Genomic DNA, 21,938 nt, shown 5'->3' on the forward strand with positions numbered 1-21,938 from the left:
GAAACTTGAGTCAATGTGAATTGTAACAACCAGATTTATTCAATTAACATTTATACAGACTACACACTATTTTTGGCACATCAACATGCAACTGTAAGTATACAAGACAGACATTCACTATGTTTGTGTATTACCTAGTTTGAGAGCATTGAGTAGACTAACAGAATATTATGTATAAAAACGGAAATTAATATCAAACTATCCATCATACATAAAAAAGGGAGTTCTGAGGAAATATCCACTAGTCGCAACAAAAAGAATCAGCGGACCAGCCGCTAAGGTTCCTGATGACTGGATTCTCATTTAACGAGATTTTAATACAATAGATGGAATCCTTAGTGGGAAGAGCTCATTGGTTTCTAACTTCAGTGTGACTTGGAGCATCCTCAAGTCAATGAAGGTAAAATACAAAACACAGTACTGAATTGTACTTTCTTAAAAAGACAATTATTGTGCTCTCTCAATTTCAGGAATTTCCATCTGCATGGGAAGGTATTTCATGAATGTCCTAGCTGCCTCAGATGTTATTTGTGCAAGAGGCTATTACTCAGTTTGACGGCAACTTAATTCTGCTCCTCCAAATCTATAGTTTCTATGCTGCAGAGATGCAATTTAAAGCTGCATAAAACAATATATTATCATAAATACTTTGTTTTAAAAAAACACATTCCACTTCAGAAACAGTGAAAAATAAATGTAATTTGAATGTGCTTAAATTACTGACCCTTTCAATGAAAGAAAGAAGCGAAAATGGTACATCCAGATAGTTAAGTTGTTTGAGAGAAGCACAAGTCCATGTTGGCAGATGACCCTCACACAGGCACTGTGCTTAACCAGCTTCCAACTTGAGATTGAAGTGTATACAGTTACGCCTTGTCAAGATGAACATAATCAAATCAACATGTAAATGTTATTCTAAAAAGTAAACATGCAGGAAGTACTGTACATGCTGCACTGTACAGGGCACATGATTATGGATAACAAACATCAAACATTTGAGTTAAGGACATGGTCCAGTACTTTTAATAGGGAGCAAGCTATGCACTTTTAAAGAAGGGTCTTCTAAGTCACTGCATTTAACTGTTAGCTAATGGGATCATTTGTCATTATATTCTACCTAAATTATTTCATTATGAATAGTGGGATTTTTCCAAAAGGAAGCCTATGGTTAGAGTTTCAGCAAAGTGCCTGTGTGAATTCAGCATCCACCATGTAAATTGCTGATTTCATTTGGGGGAAATTCTGAGTGGGGACTTTATTGCATTCAATCTAATTTTCCAGATGAAGCAATTTTAAGCTCTTTAATTGACATTTCTAAACGTTAAAAAAATGGTGCCACGTAGTTTTAACAGCTGTAGTTGAGCCAGGTTATCTTGCACTCAAGGCCAATAAGCATAGGCAGGGAGTTGCCAGAACTTCCACTGTATCTGGTATTACTAAGCCTGCCAGTGAATAGATAGTTTCCTATTCCATGATGAGGCTACTATAAACCTAGTTTTAAAATGGTAACATTTAAATAAACATAAATAACCAGCACCGTTATCGGTGCAACACTTTTGTAATACTTAACAGTTAAAATGCTAAAATAAACATTCCTTATTAAAATCTGGTGTTTTAAACAAGTATCAATAAGCGACCAGCTGTAAATGCCTATAGCCAAATGCTTAAGGTGCATAGCACAAGAAAAGAAAAAGGGGAAATGATACCAGTGAACAGTAAAGAGTTATTAAACCTTCACCTAAATGAGAATGCATTGGAATATTATCGATTTATCATCCTCCATTCGTATTTGAGCTGTACCCAGAACTGGGTGACTGCAAAGATCAACAATAGTCAACATTAACACTAACTGAAATCCGTAAAGATTCCAAATGCATTTGTATAATACTGCTTCATTAAGATTACACTATTACATAAAACTTTGCATTACAATCTTTATATTTTGAGTTTAGCAAACACCATTGTATAGTAAACATCATGTTCAGAGAAGTGTGTATTCATCATTATAAAGGCTGGCAGTGGTTCAGCTGGTAAACAATGCCACTGTACCTGTTGGTGCTGTCTATCCTGCTGCATAACGTGCTTTTTATTTTAAAACAGGTAATACAGATTACAAATAGTTTGTAAATACATAAAATGGTCTGCTCATAATTTATAACAATACATTAAAAACATACTTTGTTACAAAATAAATTGCGATATTAAAAATTTGACAATTTTACTTGTTTAAAAATCTTGCGTTTTCATACTCGTCAATGAAGAGTTTAGCAGCCCTGCTTTAAGGAAATTGCATTTTAAAATAGGTTCACAAAATGAACTCTCTTCATGGAGAATGAAATTTAAAAACCTACATTTTGTGATTTCTGCATTCCAAGTCCGTCAATGATTTATTTTGTGTAAGCAGGAAAGGTTTCTTGTGAGGAGCCACGACCTAATGCTTTGGATTGCTAGCTCGTCACAACACTTCTCATGTAAATAATACTTTGCTGCAACCAGTTTGAAAATTGCAGTTTAACCACACCATTAATTTTATGTTAAAGTGCCGAGGGGAAAAAATCTTCACAAGAAAGGATTTCAAAAAAACAATTGTAGAGAATTATCCTGGTGTTTAACTGATGTGTTTTTCATCAATTAATCACTGGACTTCATTCACACAATATCCACTGAAGTTGAATACATTCCCAAGGTATGGCCAAAATGGTAAAATAAAGGGTTCTGAACCTCACAGGAACTTCATTCTTCAAATTATGGAATCGAAGAATAAAATGTGACAACACAGGAGAATGCGTGTGCTGATTCTCTGAAAGAGATTGAGATTTAGTCATATTCTCCTTGTTTATATTTTCACCCATTTCCCTTTTATGAACCTGCTTCCACCACTTATTCTGATTATTCTAACACTTTCCTGCATAAGGAAATAACTCCTACCCTTTGTTCCACCACTCAAATCTTTTACCCTCTCCCTTTGTTCTATGACTCACAACTTCTATACCCTCTCTTTTTTTAAATAAATTTAGAGTAGCCAATTATTTTTCTTTTCCAATTAAGGGGCAATTTAACGTGGCCAATTAACCTAACCAGCACATTTTTGGGTTGTGGGGGTGAAACCCACGCAGACATGGGGAGAATATGAAAACTCCACACGGACAGTGACCCAGGGCCAGGTTTTGAACCCGGGTCCTCAGCGCCTCCGTCCCAGTGCTAACCACTGTGCCACATGCCGCCCTCCTTTATGTACTCATAGACCATAGAAATAGTTCTTCCTATTAACTTAACCTTTCATAATTATAAACTCCTCTCAAATATCCTCTTAAGTACTTTTTGTTCCAATGAAAAAAAACCTCTTGTATCCCTCCTACCCAATGCCTCTCATCCCTGGTATGAATCTTTAAGGCACCAAAACTGGACAAAATGTTCCAGCTGTGGCCTAAACAATGATTTTTGTTTTTATACTCTATAATCCCTATTTATAAAAACTACGATCCTGTATATATACTATGTTTCCAGTTTTATCCAGGCCAACATTTATACTTCAACCCACACCTAAAATGAAGAAGATCTGGTCATTTATCTTATGTGGGAGCAGGCTGTGCACAAATTGGCTACATTTCAAACACAACAAAAGTAATTAATTTGTTTAATGTAAGGATGCTTGGAAGTTGTGGAAAGGGCTGTAAAATGCATGCCTTTCTTTATTTCCACCTGGTCCTATTTTTGATGGATGGCCTGCTAACACCACTGACAGTGTTCGTTGTGACCCAGGATCGTGCTATCATTTAATCGATATAGGGCAGCAAAGGGATACTCCAGATTTCAGGGACCATGCAGTTCACCTTTGAGGGTGCCCACTGAATTTGAGGGAAACTCTGGAACAGACATGTGAATTGGTAATTCAAGATAGCAGCCACACCAAAGGGGGGGGTGGTAGGTAGTCACACTTGCTGTGAATAGTTTCACTGTACAGATATTATTTAATTAATGTTAGAGGACTAATCCGTGGAAGGCTGTGAAATTTCCAGTGGTCATCCACCAAATATGAGGGAATATCCTGATCTAAAATATTCAATAAATAGTTCAATAATTTGGTTATCAGAAATCTAGCAAAGTGGACAAATTGACTCAAATGACGAATCCCCTTCCTGCAGGGAGGCACGTTTAAATGGGTACTACTCAATTCCAGGGTGTTTGTGAACCTCCACTTCTGAGTTGAGTGATCTTGGTTCTTTCTGATCTAATGTACAAGGTATTCTGGAGATCGGAGGAAGGACTCGTTTCTGGCAAAGGAAAAAAAAACATTCTGCTAAATTTGTCTCCTGTTGTTTCACATGCAACAATTCAGAGATAACTTGCTATCAGACAAAAAACAGGAAGATGATACAAAAGGTGACAAAGCTTTGGGGTCATTCCTAGAAGTAATTCCGCACTATATGAAGACCACGAGCGACTTTGCAGCAAGTCTAAACTGAGTTTAATGATGAACCGTAGCATTTGAATCTGAAGTGTCATTGAGATTACAGGTCAGGACACTCTTTGGGATAATTTTTCTCTTTCTGGTAAACAACATTTGCTTTTATATAAACAGCCACCTTGCACAGCAAAATCCCACAAATAGCAATGAAATCAATGAATGACCAGTCATTCTGTTCTTTTAGCGGTACTGGGTTTAAGGAGGTGCGTTGACCTTCCTGCTCTGGGTTCATCATCAAATCCATGGCCTCACCAGTGTTGGACTGGGTTATCCACTCAAATGCGGATTAAACTCACAACTTACTAACTCACAAATAAAGCTGTAACTCACTGTGCAAGCTGACACACTCATTCAACGGCTCTTAATTAACTTATAAGCAGAATTGCTCCAATACGAGGAATATGCATTTCAAACTTTTAGCACGCAGTATTCATAATTTGATTAACAAGGAAAATGCAGTCTTGTTGGCAGAAAAAAATAAATCCTAAGGAATAAAGTACAGTGAATATTTCCTTTTGTTTTTGCACATCTCCATGAAATCAGTTTTAAAATAGACAATCATAACAGAATTCTGCAGATTAACCTTAAAGGGATTAGAATTTGCACTGTCCGCCAAAAGGATGACATTTCCCACACAAAAAAAGATCTCACCAAGTATAGGGCCGCTATACATACAAAACATCAATGTTTTGACTAGCTGCCATGCCCGAGGACTTCCTCAAAGTGGGGAACTTGCAGGTTTTAGCTGCATCACCTGGCAAAGGAAGCACAGGCAAACCTGTGGGTTGGCAGAGTGGGTTGTGGAGGGAATGTTGCTTCTTGGAAATTGGCCAAGGTGTAGAATACACTACATAGTTTTCCCGATCTCCTGTCTCAACCTTGCATAAGTGACTGTCTCTGCTCTTTTTCCTGGGTTTCCATTGATGTTCTGCAGGAAATGGTAAGAACTCCTGTGAAAAATCTGCCCCTCAAGTCTTTAGAATGCAGACTGATCATGGGAGTAAAAGTTGGCAGCGCCAATGCTGTAACATGATTGGCCATGAACAGTATTATTATTTACACAAGGTCTGATCACCTTGGCGAACGGTGACAATTTTTACTTAAAATTTTTACATAATTCTATTTAAAACCTTTTTCTAAATTTTGAACATCACTAAATTAAATAGTGCCACCAAAGTGCATAATCAAGGAAATATCCACAAACATTGGAAAATTCTGTCACCTATACATGCAAAGCAACAATCTTCCACAGCACTTTAAACACTTCTGGTGTCTGCTACCTTTGGAACCGAACAAAATGATACATTAGCAAAACAGACGCTAACACTATCACAAAACAGATCTATTAAATTTACAACCTTCAACATTTAGCTTCCATCATACAGATTTGCAAGACTTTTCTTGCATATTATTTTCCATAAACTCTCTTCCCATATTGTAAATACTTTATATATCAAACTGAAAAAGAAATAAGTGCATTGATTTTGGTGCGAAAATGTTTCAATCTGAATTTTTAATTTCATAAAAGTCCTTTAGATCACTCACAGACCAAGACTAGGCAGGGAGATACAAGGTGTTTGTTCACTCTGATCTGCACCAGCCTCTAGAAGATGCTCAGCAGACGCACAGGCACATGTGCCTTCTTCTCTGCTCCTGGAGAATTTGCACCAGGTTTGGGATTTTCCCATTCAGCTGCGTTAACACCAATGTCCTTCATCAACGAAAATACTTGTATTGGCAAAGGCAGAAATGAGGATACCACCTCAGCAATCAGAAAAGTGAATTAAGATTACATAGATCAATGATGTAAGGATGTCAGTACAGACCAGCATAAAGCTGGTTCATTAATTTAATAACCAGCTATATCTGTTTTGGCAAAAGTCAAAGTAACTATGTCACAGTTTGCATTGAAGAAGTGCAGGCTGCGTAGCTTCAGAAACATTAGTCCTGGCACTCAAACAGAATCAACTTTTTAAATATTTGCTTTTCATTAAAGAGATAATGTGAACACAATATTATTTGATTATATATAGTTCTTGATCATTAAAGGGAAATGGGAGAGAGGCATCACAAGCTGCCTGCTGAAATTGAAGGTTACCCCAAACATGTTTGGAAAAAAATAATTTCCCCTCCTATTTCCTCCACAAACGTCCCTATCCCCCCATCCCATGTACAAGATAACCTCTATACATGCACTTTGCCCTGGTCTCAAGGACTGATGCTCTGGCAGGCATTCTTTCCTCCCATCTCCGCTCCTGGGTCAGCCTCTGGGAGATTAAACTATGTGCTTACGGGAAGGACATTGTACACAGACAACCCTCTCTTTTCTAGACTGTCTGTTTGCTTTATTTCTCCTAGATAAACCTTTGCTACGGGATTTTTATCTTTACTCCACTGCCTCATTTTAAAAGAGGGCACACGTGATTTTCCTTCAGGTTTTTACTGAAGGAGGAAGGCAGACTGGATTCGCCTGCAGTGTAAACACCACTGGCTGGGCATATATTTGTTAGGAAGTTATTCTAGGTAGTCACTGAGGACATCACTAGCTGTTGTCAATCAGCTGTGCACAGATGCATTCAGCAAGTCCTAGATGCACTGGTTGCTGTGGCAAACTGGTTAATCATCTGCTTCATGGATAGCGTGCAGCATGCCAGGGCACTGCCATTTTATAGAATGGCAGGACTCCCCAAAGTGCACAGAATCTTTCCACAGAATCCCTACAGTGCAGAAGGAGGCCATTCGCCCCATCAAATCTGCACCAACACTCCAAAAGAACACTACCTAGGCCCACTCTCCTGCCTTATCCCCGTAACCCCACCTAACCTGCACATCTGTGGACCATGGGCGGAAACCAGTCACTCAAAGCCGGAATCGAAGCAAAGTCCCTGGTGGTGTGAGGCAGCAAGGCTAACTAACTAACCAGGTCAAATGCCAGTGTCCCACGTCTGTCCATCAACCGATGCGCACTTGTTCCATTTGGTCAAATTTTTTCAATTATCTGGTTTGATTTTGAGGTATGGGGATAGCTTGCCATTTAAATAATGTCTCTTGCTACCAAAAATAAACAAATTCCTTTTATCCAAATACGTCCAACCAGTTTTCATGTTGTACACCTGAAAAAATATTATGGTCTCACAATCTGAGGTACATTTCTTTATAAAAAGGTAACAGTTAGAGATTGTTGTACGACTGCTACTTACAAAGTATTTTGCTATGAAACTGGAGCCCATTTAGTCATAACCCTTCCAGCTTTTCTAACACAAGTTAGAATACATACCATTAAAAACTGTTAGTAATGAAAACAGTTCTGAATGTTACTCTGCTGAAATGTTCTCGAGTGTCATGGCTCACTAGTGTGATGTAACTGAGGTTTAGTTGTAATTACAGGAATTGTAGTTTTTATTTTAAGGTTTTGTGATCGGTTTTCTATATATGGGATTGGGAGTTTTGGATTAAACATTTTATACGTGTACAGACTGCCTGTTTGTTGGTAGTCAATACTTAGACTTGCTGTTGGGACTACAGGATAATGAGGATTTTCCTTGTTTGATATGATTTGGAACTTCCAATCCTGTATGTAGAGTCACCTGTTGGAAGAAAAATGCATTTTAAAACATGGCCCCAGTAAATTCAGGAGGAAGAGAGCGCGCATGAGGAAAGGAGGGAGAGCATGCGCAAGGAAGGAAGAAAGCAGGCGTGTCAGGGAGCGCACACGAGGGAGGGAGGACGAGAGTGCGCATGGGAGGAAATTAGTGCTGTGAGGGAAGGAGGAAGAGTGAGAGCATATGAGGGAGGAAGAGAGTGCGGGTGGGAGGGAGGAAGAGAGTGCGGGTGGGAGGGAGGAAGAGAGTGCGGGTGGGAGGGAGGAAGAGAGTGCGGGTGGGAGGGAGGAAGAGAGTGCGGGTGGGAGGGAGGAAGAGAGTGCGGGTGGGAGGGAGGAAGAGAGTGCGGGTGGGAGGGAGGAAGAGAGTGCGGGTGGGAGGGAGGAAGAGAGTGCGGGTGGGAGGGAGGAAGAGAGTGCGGGTGGGAGGGAGGAAGAGAGTGCAGGTGGGAGGGAGGAAGAGAGTGCGGGTGGGCGGGAGGGAGGAAGAGAGTGCGGGTGGGCGGGAGGGAGGAAGAGAGTGCGGGTGGGCGGGAGGGAGGAAGAGAGTGCGGGTGGGCGGGAGGGAGGAAGAGAGTGCGGGTGGGCGGGAGGAAGAGAGTGCGGGTGGGCGGGAGGAAGAGAGTGCGGGTGGGCGGGAGGAAGAGAGTGCGGGTGGGCGGGAGGAAGAGTGCGGGTGGGCGGGAGGAAGAGTGCGGGTGGGCGGGAGGAAGAGAGTGCGGGTGGGCGGGAGGGAGGAAGAGAATGTGGGTGGGCGGGACGAAGGAAGAGAGTGCGGGTGGGCGGGAGGGAGGAAGAGAGTGCGGGTGGCGGGAGGGAGGAAGAGGGTGCGGGTGGGCAGGAGGGAGGAAGAGAGTGCGGGTGGGCGGGAGGGAGGAAGAGAGTGCGGGTGGGCGGGAGGGAGGAAGAGAGTGCAGGTGGGCGGGAGGGAGGAAGAGAGTGCGGGTGGGCGGGAGGAAGAGAGTGCGGGTGGGCGGGAGGAAGAGAGTGCGGGTGGGCGGGAGGGAGGAAGAGAATGTGGGTGGGCGGGACGAAGGAAGAGAGTGCGGGTGGGCGGGAGGGAGGAAGAAAGTGCGGGTGGGCGGGAGGAAGAGAGTGCAGGTGGGCGGGAGGAAGAGAGTGCAGGTGGGCGGGAGGAAGAGAGTGCGGGTGGGCGGGAGGAGGAAGAGAGTGCGGGTGGGCGGGAGGGAGGAAGAGAGTGCAGGTGGGTGGGTGGGAGTGAGGAAGAGTGCACAAGGAAGGGACAGCTTGCGTAAGTGAGGGAGAGTGCGCGTGAGGGAGGGAGAGTGAGCGTGAGGGAGGGAGAGTGAGCGTGAGGGAGGGAGAGTGAGCGTGAGGGAGGGAGGGAGGGTATCCCATTTCTCAGCCCAAGTACGCACAATTCAAACAGGGCAGGCCAGTGAGTAAGAAACTGAAGCTATAATTGGACCAAGTTAATTGGGTATTGTGGCCTGGATTTCCAGGGTTCGACAACTGTATACTATCTAAGAGTTGTAGTCAGGACAGCCCAGGAATGAATTACCTGGACTTGTGTGCAGCACTGCACTCAGAATCCAAATGGGCCACAGGTTGCCCAGCACTGCAGCAAGTGGTACTGTTCACATGAAGAGAGTCCATGAAGACACATCTTACATCGTGATCCAATCTTACCTGGACATTCCTATTAATGCTGATAGCAGGAACAAATATGCCTTCCAAGTTTTCAAAGGCTACAGGGCCTTGTTGCACATTATTGATGTAAAATGAGAGGATATGTTTGTTTAGGTCCAGGAGAACTCCAATTGTTGTACCTTTACAAATCCCACCTTCTGTCCTGGAATATGTAAAAAAGAATATTCTATTCAAGCCAACATAACTTGTTTTGATATTAAGCAACTTTCTCATCTGATAATTACATTGCTACACGGCATTGAGTGGCGTACAATTGAAAGAGAAAAATGTGCCAATTTGAAAAAAAGACAAACACTATGCAATTAGGGGTTTTCAATCTGGTGTTCATGAGGGCGTATCAAAGGAACTACAAAAAAATATGATTCTAGCTGATACTATCCTCCTCCCAGTACTACCTCTTCTTATTAACTGGCAGTGATGCCCTTTGAGTCCTTGGCAGGAAAACAGCTCAATGCAACCAATAATGATTGAAGACGGGGGCGGAAACTTGGTAGGGGATCCGGCGGGGCTGAACAAGGTGTTTAGGGACTTCTACAGTAAGCTTTACACCTCGGAACCCGCTCCGGGGCTGGAGGGGATGAGGCGCTTTCTCGATGGTCTGACCTTCCCAAAAGTGGGCAGGGAACTGGTAGACGGGTTGGGGGCCCCGATCAGGACCGAAGAAATATTCAGGGGCTTGAGGGCCATGCAATCGGGTAAAGCCCCGGGGCCGGATGGGTATCCGGTGGAGTTTTACAAAAAGTTCTCCAAGATAGTGGGGCCGGTGCTGGTTAGGGTTTTTAATGAGGCAAGTGACAGAGGGGTTTTACCCCCGACGATGTCACAGGCCACCATCTCCCTGATATTGAAACGGGACAAAGACCCGGAGGCATGTGGGTCCTATAGGCCGATCTCTCTGCTCAACGTAGATGCTAAAATGCTGGCCAAGCTCTTGGAGGCTAGGATTGAGGACTGTGTGCCAGACGTCATTATGGAAGATCAAACCGGGTTCGGCAAAGGCAGGCAGCTGGTGGCCAACCCAAGAAGGCTGCTGAATGTGGTTATGATGCCCCCGGAGAGTAAGGAGGTAGAGGTAGTTGTGGCAATGGATGCCGAGAAGGCTTTCGACTGGGTTGAGTGGGACTATCTATGGGAGGTGCTGGGACGTTTTGGGTTCGGGGAGGGCTTTATCAAACTGTTGTACCAGGCTCCGGAGGCGTGTGAGGACAAATAGGACGACATCTGATTATTTCAGACTGTACCGTGGGACAAGGCAGGGGTGTCCCCTCTCCCCACTGCTGTTTGCGTGAGCAATAGAGCCGCTGGCAATTGCCCTGAGAGCGTCTAGGGTTTGGAAGGGGCTGGTACAGGGGGGTGGGGTTGGGGGGGGTGGAACACAGAGTTTCATTGTACGCCAACGACCTGTTCTTATACATCACGGATCCAGTGGCTGGGATGAATGAAATCATGGGGGTCCTGAAGGAATTCGGCCGGTTCTTGGGGTACAAACTGAACATGGCAAAGAGTGAGTTGTTTGTAGTCCAGGCAAGGGGCTAGGAGGGTAGGTTGAGGGGGCTGCCGTTCAGGCTAGTAGGGGACAGCTTTAGATACTTAGGGATACAGGTGGCGCGGGACTGGGGCCGTCTGCACAAGTTGAACTTGTCTCGATTGGTGGAGCAAATGAGGGCTGAGTTCCGGAGGTGGGATGCGCTCCCACTGATACTAGCGGGGAGAGTGCAGACGGTTAAAATGACAATCCTCCCGAGATTCCTGTTCGTCTTCCAGTGTCTCCCCATTTTCATTCTTCTGTCTTTTTTCAAGAAGGTTAATAAAATGATTATGGGATTTGTGTGGGCGGGAAAGTCCCCGCAGGTGAAGAGGGTGATGCTCGAGAGGAATCGAGGGGAAGGGGGGCTGGCGCTGCCAAACTTTAGTAACTACTACTGGGCGGCCAACTATGATAAGGAAGTGGATGGGGGATGTGGGGTCGAATGGAGGCCGCTTCGTGCAGGGGCACCAGTTTGGCAGCCCTGGTCACGGCGCCACTGCCGCTCCCGCCGGCACAGTACTCCACCAGCCCTATAGTGGTGGCGACTTTGCGGATCTGGGGCCAATGGAGAAGGCATGTGGGGGGAGTGGGAGCATCGGTTTGGTCCCCAATTTGCGACAATCACCGGTTTGCCCTGGGGAATATGGACGGTGGGTTCCGAACATGGCGGAGGGCTGCGATTGAGAGGATGGGGGATTTGTTCTTGGAAGGGAGCTTCCCGAGCATGAGGGCATTAGAGGAGAAATTTGGGCTGGCGAGAGGGAATGATTTCAGGTACTTGAAGGTGTGGGACTTTCTATGCAGACAGATTCCATCCTTCCCACGCCTGCCACTTAGGGGGATCCAGGACAGGGTAGTGTCCAATGGATGGGTGGGGGAGGGGAGGGTCTCGGCTATATATAAGGAACTTGTGGGAGCAGAGGAGACACAGACCGAGGAGCTGAAGCTTAAGTGGGAAGAGGAGCTCGGGGGTGAGATGGAAGAGGACTTATGGGCGGAGGTGTTGAGTAGGGTAAACGCGACCGCAACATGCGCCAGGCTCAGCCTGATTCAATTCAAGGTCGTCCACTGGGCCCACATGACAGTGGCTCGGATGAGTAAATTTTTCGGATTGGAGGGCAGGTGCGCCAGATGATCGCGAGGGCCGGCGAACCATGTCCACATGTTTTGGGCATGCCCAGAACTCAAGGGGTACTGGCAGGGGTTTGCGGATGTAATGTCCCGGGTACTGAAAACAGGGGTGGTGATGAGTCCAGAGGTGGCTATTTTTGGGGTTTCGGAGGACCCGGGAGTCCAGGAGGAGACAGGCTGACGTTTTGGCCTTTGCTTCCCTGGTAGCCCGGTGACGAATTCTGCTGGCATGGAGGGACTCAAAACCTCCGAAGTCGGAGGCCTGGGTATCAGATATGGCGAGTTTTCTCGGTCTGGAGAAAATTAAGTTCGCTTTGAGAGGGTCACTGTCAGGGTTCGCTCAGAGGTGGCAACCATTTATTGACTTCTTCACAGGAAATTAATCATCAGCGGGAGGGGGTGCGGGGGTTAGGGTAACGTAGATTAGGGGGGTAGTTAGGCTGGTCCTTGTAGGAGGGGAGCTGGTTGTCTTGCATTATAATGATTGTTTTTTGCACACTGTTTTATATTGTTGTTGTTTATTGTCCCAAAATGTCTTAATAAAATTGTTTATCAAAAAAACAATAATGATTGAAAAGCACACAGACTATCAGAAGTCAGGCACAACCTGAGTTCAGGTTGCCCTCAATGTAGCATGTCTATAAGAGCATAAGACGATGGAGCAGAAGTAGGCAATTCAGCCCATTGAGTCTGCTCCACCATTCAATGAGATCATGACAGATCAGACATGATAATCCTCAACTCCATAGACATGCAGAGAGTGGTCGCCACCTCCTAACCCGACCGCGGTGGATGAGAAACAGTGCAGCCCAACCTTGTTAAATATGATGACATGGACGTGGGTGTGCCGGGTAAAGTGCTGACCCAGCCCAAGATATTCACTGCAACTAGGATTCTGATGAAGGGCTATGGTCATGTATGGTATTGGACTAGCAATTCAGACATTTTGACTTTAAATCCCACCATAGTAAGCTGTGAAATTGAATTCAATAAAGCTGGTATTTTGAGGGATTGAGAAAAGACAATGGGCGTGATCTACCGGCCATGTTATGCCTGAAAAGCGGTGTGGCCAGTAGATGCCAGGAGATCCCTCTACCGCGATCTCACGAGACATCACGATCTGAATCCCGGCCCTTGTGGGCAGGATCACTATGCTGCAAATCTGTATATTAGAGTGAGACAGCTAGTCTCACTCTAATATGCACTTCCCTGATCTGCCCAAGACATGGGATCTAACCCCTTTGCCTCGGAGACCTCGGGCGAGCGCTGTTCAGTGCTGGTCCTCCAAAACGGGGATCAGACGAAACAATACTTGCCGGGGTCTCCCAGAGGATCGGTGGCCCCCGGGTGCTTGCCCTCTGGGCAGGGTGGCACCCTGGCACTGCTGGTGTCACCCAGGCACCTTGGCACTGGCACCCTGGCAGTGCCACCTGGATGCACTGCAAAGGTACCCAATGGCACGGATAGCTTTCAGGGAAACTGCCAGGTTCTAGCTGGCAGGGGCACAGCCAGAGTGCCAGGCTGACATTTTTTCTATGCCCAGGATCAGGCATGGGGGTGCCCTGCTTGTGTGAGGTTGGGTGTGGAGGACCCCCCCCCCCCCCCCTCCCCTCCCCCCATCTCCTTGGGGTTTTGGGGGAGGAGTGGGTTCGGAGATCATGCGAGCAGAGGCGGGACTAAATGCAACCTTGGCGAGGCTGCAAATTAAAACTGTGTCCCAATAGACAGCGTGGTGTTTCTCGGCGCTGCGAACTCTGGGAAATGCTCGGCTAAATGCACTTGTCATGGGTCTCTGTTCCAATTTGGTTAGGTTGCGCCCAATTAAAGTCCAAAATTGTTGAAAACAAACCACTAAACTAGTTAATTAGTGAACTTCCGGGAAGGAATCATCCCAGCGTTACTCAATCTGGTCGATGCACAGCCCAAGCCGACCATGTGGTTGATTTCTAATGCCCTTACGGAAACAATCGCTGAGCAAATCCCAAGAACAAATTAAAAACTTCCAAAAAGCGGTGTTTTTCATTTTCATTCAGTAATTTGGTCATTAATCCACTGCACCAGCTGAGAATTTTCTTTCGCTCAGCTGAAAGGGTGGTTAGGTTACTGAAGATTTTGTAAATAGTGTAAAGTCACAAAATGAACCACTTACCTATTTGTGTGGGAATTGCAGTGCATAAACCAGCTGCGGTTGTTGTCGACATACATGGCCCAGGCCTTATCATCCTTGCCTAACATCATATCCTTTACTAAATTAATTCTTGCCACTCCAAAAGCAGGGTCAGGATGGTTATCATAGCGGTCAACAGACAGTTCCCAGTAATGGACTCCTTTGGACAGTGCGACAGATCCCAGCACCACACGATCATCGTAGCTATTACATGTAACAGTCAGGTTATCATTAGATAAAAGGATATCCGGATGGGCAGAAGTGGGATCAAAGGTGAACCAAGCCACTGAAATGGAATAATACAACAGCAATAATGGGCGACATATTCTGTCAGATCCCCATACTTCTATCCCAGTCCCTCCTTCCCTGAGGAACAATGCAAGGTGGCCACTATTTACTTGAGCTTAGCAAGTGTGTATGGCAGGCTAGTCCAGAGGTTTTGAATTGAATGGGACGGATGGAGGGGTGGGGGGCACCCCGCCTTTTGGGGGCACCCCAACTTTCCAGCAAGCTGTCACTGGATGGAATGCAGGCGTGGAAAGCCTGATTGATTATATTCTTGCCCAGAACACGGATGTCAAGGTCACCGATAGCCCCCCACCCCATAAAAAGTATTAAAAATCCAAATTCTAACCTGATTGATAAGGTTAGTGCTATGCTGGGTGGTGTTTTCCTTACTATGCAATGAGGGAACTAGCAGAATATTACTTTAGTTATCCTTTAAATATGTCACGGCTCCAGCAATCTATTATTTGGCAATATGGGCAGTGTCCTGTGATTGGGCTACTTGCCCACTCTCTAGGTGCTATGTAAATTATATGTTGCAGGGAATTTTCAATGCACGAAGCAAACTATTTTAAAAGATGAACATAGGGGAGCAAAGAAACAAAGCTATATCATGCTTATTTGTGAAAGGTTGAAAGGAGTAAATGGGAAGTTTATGCATTCAAGGTATAGCAATCTTTGCTCTTCTATGAGAAGAAATTGATGTGCATTTGTGTCCAAAGTTGGTCAAACTTGAAATAAGGGATTCAAAATTAGCACAAATCTCTTCCACTAATAGTTAACTGTACGAAAACACTGACTCATTATATCTTTGTTCTTTCACATTGACCTTTAATAATTTGAACAGTAAGAGGAAGGAAACAATAATGGATGAAACGTATAGAGGAATGACTGGAACAATAAAAGCATCTTCTCCTGTCCCTTAATCTTATCTTTGAACACATTTCAAGGACAGTAATTAGCTAAATCTGCATTTGAACCTCTGCAAAGGCTATAATTCCTCAGGCAAGCTTTCTGTGAAGCTTCATTGCTTCTTTCCAAGGTGAGTTTTCAGATTCATATTGAATACTGAGAAGGGGTAACAATAGCTCAATTGTGTTCGGAAAACAAAGGTAGTTTTAGGGAATTATATATGTATTGGTAAACATTAGAAATAAGGTATTATTTTAAGTAGTTTTAACTTAATGCTGCTGTGCCTGGAAGGATAAAACCTATAGTTAGATGCATGTTGGATAAAGGTGTTTATATGTGTGGGGGTTGGTTAAGTTCCAGCTGGGTTTTGATTGTGCTCAGAGGGCTACAACATGAAGGATTAAAAAAAAACAGTGGTTGCTTAGCAACTGGGGCCTTGTAAGGTAGAGAAGATTTTAAGTTTTAGTTTAGCTAATTTGATTGCAATTGAAGATAGGTAGTGAGAAAAAGGCAGCTCTCAAAGCTCTGTTAGAAGCAGTTGATTTAGAAGGCTAGATAGGTGTCATCGCTCTCAGCTTTGCTAGATGAAAAGCCTCATCATGGTATAATGGTTAAGAAAAAAGTGCAGAGATCTGAAGATCAGTTAGTTCAGGAAACTAGAGAAATGAAGAAATATTTCTAAGAAGTCTGAGGTTAAAGGTATTAGAACAGAGCACTGTCCAGTAAAGACAGACAGCGCTTAAAAGATGCGAAAAAGAGATCTGAAGTGATTTTTCAGGTTTGTGAGATTTCACTACAGCCTCTGGAAGGAGAGTTAAAATAACTATGAAAATCAGTGGCTGGATCTCGGAGTTTTGTCGAATCATATGCAGAAAAAGGCCATTTGGCCCATCTAGTCTGCAAAGACCCTCCAAAAGAGCACCCTATCCCTGCGCCCTCACCCTATTCCCGTAACCCCACTTAATCTTTTGGACTCGGGGGCAATTTAGCACCTCCTCTGGGGTATTCCCGGAATCTAGCACATCATAATTGAAGGTTCTTTTGTTTTTCTGCCTCCGTAGATATTTCAGGCAGTGCACTATTGGGCCCCCCTCCACCAACACCCCAACTCCTTCCCTCCCCACCCCTCCATTCTTTCCCTTCTGTTGGTACAGAGGCGAGGGTATCTGGTCTCTCCAGCGCAAAGTTTAGTGCTTGTACCGGTTTTTTTTTGTACAACTGTGGTGTGAACTGATTAATAATCAGAGTATCCTGGCCCCCTCCCCGTATGTTGGTATTGAGGGGATGGTACCCTATTTCTCCAATGCTAGATTAGTGTTTGCACTATTTGGCCTTGTGTATATTTTTTACTGTTTTAATAAAAAGATATGGCCAATCCACCTAACTTGTACATCTTTCGACTTTGTGTAAAAGCAGTTGTGTTAAAACAGTTAAGACAAAGGAAATCTAAAAGGGGGTGGTGTAAAATCCTGGACTGGATTTGATGTTAAAAGAGCAGAAGATTGGGTTAAAAGGGCCATTTGTAAAATCTGGACTGGATTTCGGAATGCAAACCATTAAGAGAAAGCATTATTATGAAAGAAGATTTTAAAATGTGTTTTTGGGAGTGGAGTTTGGAAACTCTCACGTGACAATCATCTGGGCGAATTCTGAGGAGATATCCACAAACATTCATTTAGGTTCAGAGAAGAGTGCGTGTATTTGCCCACAGTCATCATGAAAGCTTAAAAGGGACTTTGTGCTAATGAGACCATTGTCGATTAAGATGTACTTTGTGACCCGTGTTAATCCTAAAACTTGAGTGAATTGTTAAACTAAGGGGGGAGTAAAGGTGTATTGTGTCATAATCCAATTTTTAAATGTTTAGTAAATGCTTTTTCCTTGTTGTTAAACTGATCCTCCATGTTTTGTTTAAAAAAAAGTTAAAGCTACGGTCTTTTGAGCCAGCGCTCCATTCTGGGATCTTCCCGTCCAGTTATAACATCAACTAGGATCATAACAACAGTTGGGGTTCTTGCAGATTTCAAAACGTGGAGAAAAGGTTATTGGAAGCTGATTAGTAGTAATCTATTAGGATATTTTGAAACATGGAAAATAAGCTACTGAACAGTTGTTTGGGGATTTATTGTTAAATGGCAGGGTCTGTGAATCCTTAAAGGAGTAAGTGGTCTACTGAGGCACTGGACAAAGTAATTGGAGTTACTGTGAGGTATATTGAACAGGCTGGTTGAGTGCGGCTTGTGCCTTGTCTTTTGCGAATAGCGGCTGCAAAATAGAAACATACAAAAATAGAAGCAGGAGGAGGCTATTCGGTCCTTTGAGCCTGCTCTGCCATTCATTATGATCGTGGAGGATCATCCAACTCAGTAACCTGTTCCTGTCTTTGTCACATATACTTTGATCCTTTTAGCCCCAAGAACTATATCTAGGGCAGCACAGTAGTACAAGTGGCTAGCACTGTGGCTTCACAGCGCCAGGGTCCCAGGTTCGATTCCCCACTGGGTCACTGTCTGTGCGGAGTCTGCACATTCTCCCCGTGTCTGCGTGGGTTTCTAAAGATGTGCAGGTTAGGTGGATTGGCCATGCTAAATTGCCCTTAGTGTCCAAAAATGTTAGGATGGGTTATTGGGTTACGGGGATAGGATGGAAGTGAGGGCTCAAGTGGGTTGGTGCAGACTCGATGGGCTGAATGGCCTCCTTCTGCACTGTATGTTCTAACTCCTTCTTGAAAACATACAGTCGAGAGCTACCAGTTGTGTTGCATTCAAATGGGCGCACAACGTACCCGGTAGATGCTGGGTGAAGCCTCCCGCGGTCTTCCCGGCAGCCACTACACTTCGCGAGATCTACCCAAGTCTCGCAAGGCATCGCGATCAGGAACCCACCCACACTTGGCAGGACCATGCCGCACTTGCGCAAGTAGGCCTCAAACCTACCAAGGCCTACTCACCCGGATCTACCGGCCTCCCGGCATCTAACAGCCTCCCCAGAGAGTCCCCAGCCGGGCGGCGTTCAGTAGTGGTCCACACAAAAGTGGACCAGGTGGAATGGCACCGGGGGCGTCTCCCAGGCATCGGAGGCACCTGGGTGGTCAGGGATAGGACAGGGTGGCCTCTTGGCCCTCCCCCTGAAACGTGGAAACCTTGGCACTGCCAATGTGCGCAGGTGGCACTCCCAAGCCGGCAAGAGCACTGTCAGGGTGGCACTGCATGATCATGAAAGGAGGGTGGGGGTGCAGGGTAGATTAAAAAGGTGCCTTTGGTAGTTTGGGGGAGTGACGTGGGGGGTGCTGGAAGTGGGGGGACTGCAAGGAGATATGGGGTGGCCTGAAGAGAGTGGGGCCCCGGGACCCCATAGCGAGGTGTCCTCACATTAGAGAGTTTAGGGTAATGCCCATATGTGTGGGGGGTGACATTGTCCATGGGTGGGGGTTTGGGGAACCCACAAGGTCACTTAGAGATCGGGACACACTTTCAAAATGGTGGCCTGATCTCGGAGTTCAGATCCCCAGCGATGAAAATTCTAAGTGTGGGCTAAACCGGTGAGAAACTCCCCTGAGCCCCAAAAAGTGTTGTTAGATAGCGGTGCAGAGCCGACTGGACACTCCCTGAAAAACCCGCCACAAATGATATTTAGAAACTTTTCTGTTAGATCGTGCCCACAACCTTTTGGTCTCAACTGTTTCCTGTGGTAGAGAATTCCACAGGCTCATCACTCTCTCGGTGAAGACATTTCTCCTCACCTCAGTCCTAAATCATTTATCCCGTATCCTTTGATTGTGACACTTGGTTCTGGACTGCCCAAACATCGGAAATATCCTTCCTGCATTCTACCCTGTCTAGTCCTATTAGAATTTTATAGGTTTCTATGACAGCCCCTCATTTTTTAAAATTCCAGCAAATGTAATCACAACCAACTCAATCTCACTTCATATGTCAGCCCCACTATCCCAGGAATCAAGTCTGGTTAACCTTTGCTGCAATTCCCTGTAACAAGAACATCCTCCCTCAGACAAGGAGACCAAAACTGCACACAAGACACCAGATGTGGTCTCACCAAGGCCCTGTATAATTGCAGCAAAATATCCCTGTTCTTGAACTCGAAACCTCTCACTATGAAGGCCGACATACCACTTGCCTTCTTTACCGCCTGCTGCACCTACATGCTTATTTTCAACGACTAGTGTACGAGGACACCCAGGTCTCGTTGTACATTCCCCTTTCTCAATCTATAGCCATTCAGATAATAATCTGCTTTCCTACTTTTGCTACCAAAGTGGATAACCTCATATTTATCCACATTATACTGCATCTGCCTTGCATTTGCCCACTCACTCAGCTTGTCCACATCACACTGAAGGATCTCTGCATCCTCCTCACAGTTCACCCTCCCACCCAGCTTTGTGTCATCTGCAAACTTGGAGATGTTACATTTAATTTCTTCATCTAAATCATCAATATATATTATGAATAGCTGCGGTCCCAGAACCGATCCCTGCAGTACCCCACTAGTCACTGTGTGCATTTCGGAAAAAGGCCCATTTATTCCTACTCTGTTTCTTATCAGTTTTCTATCCATCTCAATTCACTACCCCCAATCCCATGCGCTTAAATTTTCCATGCTAAACTCTTTTGTGGAAGTTTGCCGAAAGCCTTCTGAAAGTCCAAATAAACCAACATGTTGATATACCAATACACAATGCCATGTTCTTTGCAGACAGAAAGGACATGTACACACATCATGCCCATTCCAGCAAAATAAGTGACAGTCAAGTTGCCTGGTTTAAATTTAAAACATTTCTTGGTATTTAACTGTCAGTCACCATCAAATGGTGCATTTTCCATGGCAACACCTCTACCAATCAGAGTCCATTTGTCAACCAAGCACCCTCTTGGCATATAGTATCAATTTGTTATTTCCCTTGGATTTGTATTCCTGCAATTGTCCTGGTGAATGTAAGTCAAAAAGCTTTGACAAATTTATTTTTCAGCAAAACACTTGTAACATTGTGTTGTAAATTACTGACTGTCTAAAAGTTTAGAAGACGAAACCTGGTATGGGGCAAACTATCTTTGTCATCTCGATGATCTACATGGCTTTAGACTATACTGACTTTTCTGGGGTAATGAGTTTTCTCTGAGTCTTGCCAAACAAGAAAACAGTATTTCAGCAGTAGGTAGATATAAGCTTTGAAGATGCCAACTAGGTTGAGTAATTTCTTTCCCATATCTGCCATCTTTTTCACCTATTTTTTAAGCATAGTTCCATTATGATTACCAAACCAACAAGGTAAAATCTATAGGGAACCTGCGTTAACAGAAGAATTCCACAAAAGGTGGACCAAACTTTTCAATTCCAGCGCAGATTGGTGGAAGTCTCCACTCCCTGCTGCCTGTAAAAGCTGTATGTGAAATGAGTTGGGCAGTTTCAACCTATCATCCAACACCAAATTGTCAACAATTTGGTCCAAATGAGCAAACACATTCATGGAGGTCATTCTCCTTGGAAAATAAAGTTCCATTGGCTCATTCGGGCTGTTTCCTGATGTGACGTTTAAGCCATGCTATCATGGCAGAACAAAGCCAGTTTAATTTATTTCATTTTTTATTCAATGTCTGGCTATATTCTCACTGCTTGATCAAGTCAACAATAGCTGACAAAACAGAAAAGGATTCCAAACCCTTGTCTTGACATCAGAAAATCAGAGAAACAGAGATGATGTTTTAGGATGATGATCTTTTGTCAGAGCTGGAAGAAGTTTGAGAGGTAACAGGTTCATGCAAGTACAACGGGTGTGAAAAGGGTTAGAGGGAAAAGAATGAAAGGGAAAGTCTGTGATAAGGTTAAAAAGTAGAAAAGATTAAGTGACAAAAGAGATGGTGCTGCAAGGCAAAAAGAGACGTAAAAGGACAAAAAAGTAAAGAAACGAAAGATGGTTCTAGAGGAGGTGTAAATGGGAATAGCAGAATCATCACAAACAGCTGCCATTCAACAAATAAATGTGGGCAGATGTTATTATTATGATCTAAAATTGATTAAATCAATGTTGAGTCCACAGGACCTAATCAAAAGATGAGGTGTTGTTCCTCAAACTTGTTTGAGCTTCATTGGAACAGGACAGGAGACAGAGGGGTAAGAATGGGAGTGGGGTGGAGAATTAAAGTGACAGGAAACT

The 21,938-nt window shown here is 44.4% G+C and overlaps 1 protein-coding gene across 1 annotated transcript in view; it reads right to left on the reverse strand.

The window, feature by feature from the left end:
- Positions 1-16: 16 nt before the first annotated feature.
- The window catches only part of trim67 (tripartite motif containing 67), a 68,366-nt gene continuing 46,444 nt past the window's right edge, over positions 17-21,938 (reverse strand). Inside the window, exons 8-10 of the mRNA XM_072498469.1 lie at positions 14,549-14,852; positions 9,720-9,882; positions 17-8,055 (exon numbers count right to left, since the gene is read on the reverse strand). Of these exons, the coding sequence (XP_072354570.1) occupies positions 7,963-8,055; positions 9,720-9,882; positions 14,549-14,852 (560 nt within the window). The 3' untranslated portion in view covers positions 17-7,962. The remainder of the gene's footprint in view (positions 8,056-9,719; positions 9,883-14,548; positions 14,853-21,938) is intronic.

Source organism: Scyliorhinus torazame, chromosome 4 (assembly GCF_047496885.1).
Source record: "Scyliorhinus torazame isolate Kashiwa2021f chromosome 4, sScyTor2.1, whole genome shotgun sequence".
NCBI lineage: Eukaryota > Metazoa > Chordata > Chondrichthyes > Carcharhiniformes > Scyliorhinidae > Scyliorhinus > Scyliorhinus torazame.